Here is an 8,781-nt window from a genome sequence, read left to right on the forward strand (position 1 = left end):
CCTGTATACACACTCACTCACCCACGAGCGAGTGGAGGCTTCCCTGGCGGCTCGAGTGAGATAGCCCGCTGTCTCTAGTGCAGCACGCCGTAGTAACAAGGAAAAGGCGAGAAGATAGATGGACGCCATTTAAGACACAAAATGTACATTTAAAAAAGGCTTTCTTTTGTGGCTCAGAGGGATGCTGTAATGAAACAGACGTTGTGTGTAGTCCGTGCCACCTATTTGCTTGGCATCTAATAGGCAATCACTATGGCAAGCTCTTTTGTCCACTACTCATGCTATAAATACACTTTAACACTGTTATGTGTCCTCGCTGGCTTCAGCGACAGGCAGACTGAGAGCTGAGCAAGGATCTGTCTTTAATGTGCGCTGTTCAGACGTGGCATTAAGATCAGAGTGGCAATAGAGTGGCTTTGGGCTTCCACTGTTTTAATAAAAGGAAGGAATGTTTCATCAAATGTAAGCATGTCGACTCTTTGGATGTGGCCAGTGACAAGTGTTTCTGTCTGAGTTTGTTTTCGATGATGTTAGCTGGTGACAGAGATCAGACATTGTCATTCATTGCAAAGGCAGCGGTGCATAGATGTCATGTCACACTGACTATAATCATTCATCACACTCTAGATAACAAGCAAATACCACACACACCACTGTGGGGGAGTTTCATACCGGCAGTAAGTCACACGAGCAGCATGCAAATTCAAAGTGAAACAAAAAAAGGTCCACCCACTGGAAAGTCCCGTGGTGTTTTCTAAAAATGTTCACTGTCTAAAGTGTCTGTGATAAACACAGGCTGAGTTTGTAAATACTGAAGAGTACCTGAAACTCTAAAGATCAAATGCCAAAAAGATTAAGTTGTTTTTATTTTTTGGTGGGTGGGGTGAGGGGGGGGGATTATTGTCCTTCACTGCAATTATGGTTGCTCTAGTCTAGTCCAAGGTTACAAACTTCACTCACCCGATTTAGACCACATCACTAAAGGCAATATGGTACCTTTGTGCTTATGCATTTTCGTCACAAAAGAACGAAAAGGATCAGTCTGGAAAGATTCTGTCAAGAGTCAAGAGCCCCCTGGGGCGAGGATAAGACTGACTGCTTGGCTTTCCATGTGTCCTGACCTGGATTCTTGAATAGACAGATCTTGGCAGAGGTGGTTCATTCACAAAGGCTTGGCAGGAACTTAGCTGTCTATAGTTCAGCACCTTTTTTACACTCTCCTGTCACTTAATTCCACATAATGAACTAGTTTACTGTGCGTCCATAACTTTAGTGCAGATATGACCTATTGTAGCTTGATTGCTTTGGATAAAAGCGTCTGCTTAATGACTAAATGTAATGTACATGTAATTTATAAAGGCCATAAATTAGATTTATTTTCTAAAGTTTGGCGAGCTCTTATTCCAGGATGGTACTGCATCACTAATGTGTATCTGATGTAACTGATGTCGTAACACCATGCATCAGTACTACTAAGAGATGCAGGCCATTTTCTGTCCTTTTTCCAAGTATGAGGATAAGAGGGTTCTTTAAGGACTGTCTCCCTTAGCTATGATGAAGCCACTGACCATGGGCTTAACATGAAAAGCCAATATGCTGCAGCGATGGCTTAGCTTTGCGACATGACACGCTTATGTAACTTAAAGGGTTAGTGGACCACATCTGTGAATGCTGTGGACTGGGCCCAGGGAAACATGACGTGATGCTGTCCATGATAGTGGTTTACATAACTATATGGTGGCTGGCTACATCACAACCTTGATCTGCTCAGATTGAATCAATGATAAACTTCATAGTGCAGAGAGGGGTGGGCGTCTTTGCTCTGAATGTACAGGGTTTGCAAGACTCAAAGGAAAATTAAGTTAAAGAAGAAAATAAGTTAAATTAGACGTTTATTGCATCTGTAATAGAGTAGTGCTTTAGGAATGGTTTAGGAATTTACCCTGTAAAAAGGCAGTATAGGATTCTGTGAGTAGTGACATTGACATTAAACCAAAATCCTTTCAGTCATGAGAGGTGTATAGCAAATGTTATATATGCCTTTTATCAGCAGAATAGGTACTAATGCTTATTTATTAAGGGTAGATCTCCCTCCCTACAGGAAGGGTCTATGTGATGTGGCAGGGTCAGCAGTGGTATTTACCTTGATTAACGGCGTTCTCAGAATGTAGGCCTAGTTAATCTGTTCACAGAGAAGAGGAGATTATGGCCAGCTGCCTCTGTTCCAAGGTATCTTTCCATAAACAGAAACGAAGGTTGCGGGTACGGAGGGGGTTAAATCTCCTTCGCTAGCAGGTTGGCTGTGCGCTGTTGTCATTCCCGCCTCCTACAGGCAGGACTTGGAGTTGCCGAATTCGGTGACGTTGGCCCGGTGTGATGTCAGTGCCTCGCCTCCAAAAACCACGTGCTCCATATAAAATAACAGGTCCGCTCAAGCAGTGTGGGACTGTAGCCGCGAACTGTACATCGGCTCGCAAGCTGAACAGCGAGACAAGCGCTTTGTATTGAGGAGAGTAGCCTACTACTCAACAAATATATCCGAACTTGGATTTATTCACTTGATAATCATGGCTGTGACTAACGCTGGGTGCGATATGACTTACTGCAGAATGCGTGGGATTATGACAGTTCTAACTGGTAGGTAGCCATGCCTAAAGTTAAGGGACAATAATATATGGACTGTTGTTGTCTTATTTTTGTGTTAAGAAGTGGGCTAGTTGCCGAATAAATGTTCAGATTGCTTGCTAAAACTGAGGCAGAGGGTTTACAGGTGCTTGGCCATCAATGTTTGTTTCCTCGTGCTTTAGAAACCTAAACAACTCAATCGGCCGCTGTTCTGTGTTGTATTCATCTTGATGCTTGTTATGCAAAAATGGCTTTAGCCTAAAAACATTGCTTTTCTTAGATTGTTATCGTTATCTCAGTCGGTGTTGTAGTCCAAATGTTTGTATGTCTCTGATTATCCTATTCATTGATTTTACAAACATTCCACACAAAATCTTTGCGTTCATGTGAGCGGTCCAATTCCCACCTGAATAATTATTCAAGATGAGTAGCCTACTGGAGGATAGTCGGTGACGTACTAGGTTTCCTGTTGATGTAAATGCATTCTTTTCCAATTGCAGCTTTCATCAAGGAGAGAAAAATGGGTTTGAACGACTTCATCCAGAAGCTTGTAGCCAGTCCGCATATTTGTCAGCAGTAAGTATTGCTATTTGCTATTTCAGTTACATTTACATGGATATGCAGATATTTACATTGCTGAAATAGTCTGGGGCATCAAAGCCACCATAAACTTGTCAATACAATACAGTCAAGTCAAAAAATATAACATGCTGCGTTACAGAACAATTGGGCTCATTTTATCACTTAATTGTATAACTCAACTAAGGTCAGTGGAGCGCAGTGTACAGTTTGCTAATCCAATCGGGAGCACGCAACCACGTCTCTTAATTTGGCCATGACCGTTCCATTAATAGCGTAATCTGGGTACAGCGCAGGATAGTCAACAATCTCTTTCATGTCACTCAGGTCTTGACCGTCGCTCCCGCTAGCCCAATAAGCACCTTTGTAGCAAATCCGTCATGTTCCCTAGACAGGGATAACGTGGTAATGCAATTAAAGCGCACACCATAAATTGCAACGTTTGGGTGCCCTGACGGACTGCGCTCCAAAACATTTAGGTCGCTGCCGGATTGCGTCAGGCTACAGTGGAAATGTTCCCACCCGATGTCACCCCCAAATGCCACAGATTAATGAATTACTCACTCAGACGGCCCCGCCACTACTTTCCCAGACTTGGATGTTTGAGTCAGACCCCACCGATCTTTGACGCGTTTAATGACAAACCACAAAATATTCAACATTTTATCTAATTACGACCTCATTATCGCCACTATGTATTCCTTTCACAAAGACTAATTTTCTATATAAGTAATTGGTGCAGGTCAATGTAATAAACCAGTATACACCATACATACAATAATGTATAGACCTATCTGTCATACACCACCCGCAAACCAGAAGCCCGTATCTGTAAGCGTACCTACTCTGTCAAGAAACAAAGCTATACTGCCATCTTAAGGCGAAGAGTACTACTGCATTGCTTTGATGATGCATGTGTTCTGAGTATGGTATTGTCAGGTGTTGTACAGCATTTTTTTTAAACAAAAGAGGACAAATATTTAGCCATAAAATTAAAACACACAGAATTATAAGTTTCGCTCTTTTTCTCAACCCTAGTGCTGCAGTTGAATCATTCCTGAAGATCGATGAGAACGAGAATGAAGAAATGGAAGCCGGGCTTGGATCCAACTCAGTAAGTTTGTGCCGAGATAGACAACAATACAATTAGTAGAACTGTCATATCTTAATCATTGGATGAACAGCATAGACATGCAAACTAAATGATGTCTTCTGTGTATTTCTATTCTAGCTATGTTTCAGACCCAGGAGCTCTCTGGCGGAGGAGACACAGTAAGTAGATTTTCCACTCTTGACCCAATTTTCTTTCTCCATCTAAAAGCAATTTTTGCCTCTTCTCAATACACCAACTCATAACCCCCTCCCTCTCCCCCCCCAGAATTAAGCCGTGTGACTTCGACTACCTGAAAATCATTGGCAAAGGAAGCTTTGGAAAGGTAAGATCAAGACAATGAACAATGCAGTGTTTACTTCCATCAGAAGTGTGTTACACAAACCTGCCTCTGGTGGGAGAATGTTAACCCTGTCTTCCTGTCACAGGTTCTTCTGGCGAGGCATAAGGAGACTGCCCAGTACTATGCCGTGAAAGTTTTGCAGAAGAAAATGATCATTAAGAAGAAAGAGGTAAAGCTCAGTTCCTTTCTTTAGGCAGCATCTGTCTCTAACACAGCTATGGCCCAGGTCAGGGCTATGTCTGTCCCCAGGTTCATTACTATAGAAGTTGTCTTTATAAATAAATATAAATAAAATTGAATTTAATTAAATTGTCTCTCACGTTAAAATTGCATTACCATTTAAACTACTGCAGTGCAGCAACTGAAACTGATTTGAGCATGATTTCAGATGTATCCGTCCAACCAGTTTATTAATGCTGATACTGAGTAACCTTGAAACAGTTGTTTGATGCAATGTGTGATACATCACGCTGATCTCTTCCCCTTCGCTCTTCTCCTCTCCAGCACAAGCATATCATGGCGGAGCGTAGCGTGCTAATGAAGAACATCAAACATCCATTCCTAGTGGGCCTGCATTTCTCCTTCCAGACCACAGACAAGCTCTACTTTGTGCTGGACTATGTCAACGGAGGGGAGGTGAGTGGCATGTCTGAAAGTTTAGGGAAATAGGGAACCACTGAGAGAAACACGTTGCATCAAAGTGGGATTGCTGTTAAAGAATGTTTTTTGCCGTTCTCTTTTTCTAGCTGTTCTACCACCTCCAACGCGAAAGAGTGTTCCTGGAGCCTCGTGCCCGGTTCTATGCTGCTGAGATTGCCAGCGCCCTTGGCTACCTCCACTCTCTACACATCGTTTACAGGTTTGTGAAACAGCATCCCCTAGTGGACCGATGCATTTTTTCTAGGGATTGCACTAATAGGGGTGACTTCATCGCCTTAAGCGATGTTCTGGGCATCATGGAAGGATCATTGGATATGTGTGTGTCTTATCACAGAGATCTTAAGCCAGAGAACATCCTTTTGGACTCCTCGGGCCACATTGTCCTGACTGACTTTGGCCTCTGCAAGGAAGGGTTGGAAGCTGACGCAACAACCTCTACATTCTGTGGAACTCCTGAGGTAAAACTCTTTTTTAACCCCTTCGGATAGCATTGATGCAGTCTGAATTAGACCATAGAATGAAAGTCTTGTGCGATATTCTGTTCTGACTTTCCCTTTTTTCTGAATTAGAAATAGAATGAAAGTCTTGTGCGATATTCTGTTCTGACTTTGCCTTTGTTTTCAACATAGTACCTGGCACCAGAGGTTCTTCAGAAGCAAGCGTATGACCGCACTGTGGATTGGTGGTGCCTGGGGTCTGTCCTTTATGAGATGTTGTATGGACTGGTAAGTGCAGATAGCTTGCTGTGTCTCTTGTATGTGACTATCAGTTATTTACAGGAAACACATCCATACATAATTGTAATATAGATGATGATAATGTCATTATGACTACTGTAAGTCGTTGACAGAGATGATTTATGTGTCCCTCTTCCTCTTTCAGCCTCCCTTTTATAGTCGCAACACTGCTGAGATGTACAACAACATCCTGCACAAGCCCTTGGTGCTGAAGCCCAACGTGTCCAATGCGGGCCGTGAACTTCTGGAGGGCCTGTTGCACAAGGATCGCACACAGAGACTCGGAGCCAAGGATGACTTTGTAAGTGCACTTGCTCTGTCACTCAGTCTGCTCTACACACACACACACACACACACACACACACAGATAGACAGACAGACAGACACACGCACACACACACATACACACACCCACACACACACACACACACACACACACACACACACACACACACACACACACCCACACACACACACAAACAGTGACAGGATGTCAACTCAATGTGCTGTATATGTCATTTCCATAGATGGAACTGAAGGTTCATGCCTTCTTCTCACCAATCAACTGGGATGACCTCATGGCCAGGAAGATCATCCCTCCTTTTGTGCCCTCAGTGGTACGTCACATTTACCATTCATTTATTCACCTACACTATTTACAGCTCAGTATTGTAAAAAAGTGAACCAACCATACCAAACCAATGTATGTTATTTTCTCCCACAGACTGGCCCCACTGACCTGAGGCACTTTGACCCTGAGTTCACCCATATGCCCGTGTCCTCGTCCGTGTGCAACGGTGACAGCCATGCCATGACGAGCAGCAGCATGCGCGAGGCCGCCGGAGCCTTCCCTGGCTTCTCCTATGGGCCTGGTCATGAAACCTTCATGTAGGGCCACAGGATGACCCCCGGTGTGAGGGCAGAGTCTGTTCCTGGTCTAATTTCTGGAGCTCCATTCCCACTGGTCCTCTATTGGCAGGAGATACTGCAGCGCAACGCAGAGGCAACAAAAAGGTCATGCATAAAAAGGGGGGGGGGGGGGGGGGTAGGTTTGAAACCACCACCTCTTCCCATCACCTTTCAGTGATGCCTTACCCCCAAACAGGCAGTACTAAAGGGGACCATCCCATGCTGGACATGAGAAATCTTGCACAAGACAGGAGATACGAGCGAGGGCTGCAATAATTTAAAAAGAAATACGTTCTTTCATCGTGAACACACCCAACTGAACCCTGAGGACTGACAGGAGGCGGGCCAAGTGTGATATCATGGGTCCATGGAACGGCAGCTCTGTCGTGGCGGTTGAGGCACGGCTGCTCTCAGAGACTGTATGGTGAAGTGCCTGAGTGTTTTAAGGCAGGCAAGATTTGGAGGAAACGACTGCATTCAACACTGACTGTCCAGATTTTACTCCGATGGTTGACACTGGTGTTAGCTGTTTTTGAAATGCTATTTGTTTGAATGGTGTTGTTTAGTTTTGACAAATGATCAAGATTTTTACATGTTCATCATATATATTTTTTTTTCACATGGAACACCCTTTATGTTGTTATGGTACGCATTTTTTGTTATGTTTATGCTTAATTGCACTGCAGGAAACAAGGGTTTAAGAGAAGTACTGTATATGCCTTTGTAGTTGTATGGCGAACAAAGGGTCTTATATGAATCCGATTGCACCATCTCAGATAGTTCAGATTATGACCATTTTGAGTGAAATATAAATCCATTATCATCTGATCTGCAATATTTAATGCATTTATTTAATCTTCTGCATGGACCAGATAGTACATCAAAATCCTGCTCTTCCTTAACTGTCTCAGTTTTGATAATTCAAAGAGTAGGAACTAGTGGTACTCATGTAGTAGTTTTTCGTAAAAACTCTCCACCAAAGTCTGTTTATTGTAAGTCTTATATGTCAAAACATACATGTATCATTTTCTCTTATGACAGAATGGAATAGAAATTGAAGAAATGAATTGTAGATGTATTAATATATCATATTAACATGATTATTTTTTTAATACATAAACCTCAGAATGGAAAACTATGTCTTCGCATTTGTTTTGCCCCATATTTCCTCCTTATGCCAGCACTTTTACACAACTACAAACCAGGTATTACCTTGGCATGTGACTTGCTTGTGAAATAGGAACAAAAAAACATATTTTATCATCAACTAGCAACAGGGATGTGAATTATATTTTCTACCAGCAAAAGTAGATCTTGAGTAACCAAAAATATTCTGTATTTTTATCAAACTTCTCACTTCTCTTTCTGCAATGGTAACCACTGATTGTACTGAAACTATATGCATCATTGGAAAAAGCCTGTAGGTGGTAGATTCAAGAGACCTATTTTGTGTGTGTGTCTGCTGCGGTGTGTGCCTGCCCAAAGGCCCTGAGGCTAATTCTTTCATGTAAATTCCCCTCTAGGACGTCTGCATGGTCTTGGTAAGAAACCATAATGCAATCCAGTAAACAAAAACTAGAGCACAAGACGAACAGACTTATCAAGCAATGGAGTGACATCTCACAATAAGAGAGAGTAATGAGGACTTTCTGACTGGGGGGAGCCGTGGCCTGCTGGTTAGGGTTTCAGGCTGGAAACCATAGGGTGGCCGGTTTGATCCCCGACCAGTAGGAAAAATGTGGGTGGGGGAAGTGGTAGACCACTGCTCTCCCATGCCCACATCCACGGCTGAAGTGCCCTTGAGCAAGGCCCCTAAC

General features: G+C 43.0%; 1 protein-coding gene across 1 annotated transcript; it reads left to right on the plus strand.

The window, feature by feature from the left end:
* Window positions 1-2,513: 2,513 nt before the first annotated feature.
* On the plus strand, window positions 2,514-7,470 carry LOC308381779 (serine/threonine-protein kinase Sgk1). The gene is made up of 13 exons (XM_080859367.1): window positions 2,514-2,637; window positions 3,126-3,201; window positions 4,243-4,318; window positions 4,436-4,476; window positions 4,583-4,640; window positions 4,744-4,827; window positions 5,163-5,294; window positions 5,405-5,517; window positions 5,653-5,776; window positions 5,948-6,043; window positions 6,201-6,356; window positions 6,583-6,672; window positions 6,780-7,470. The coding sequence occupies exons 1-13, from the start codon at window positions 2,568-2,570 to the stop codon at window positions 6,945-6,947; spliced, it is 1,284 nt and encodes a 427-aa protein (XP_080715493.1). The 5' UTR covers window positions 2,514-2,567; the 3' UTR covers window positions 6,948-7,470.
* Window positions 7,471-8,781: the final 1,311 nt, after the last annotated feature.

Source organism: Sprattus sprattus (genome assembly GCF_963457725.1).
Source record: "Sprattus sprattus genome assembly, chromosome: 20".
NCBI classification, from domain to species: domain Eukaryota; kingdom Metazoa; phylum Chordata; class Actinopteri; order Clupeiformes; family Clupeidae; genus Sprattus; species Sprattus sprattus.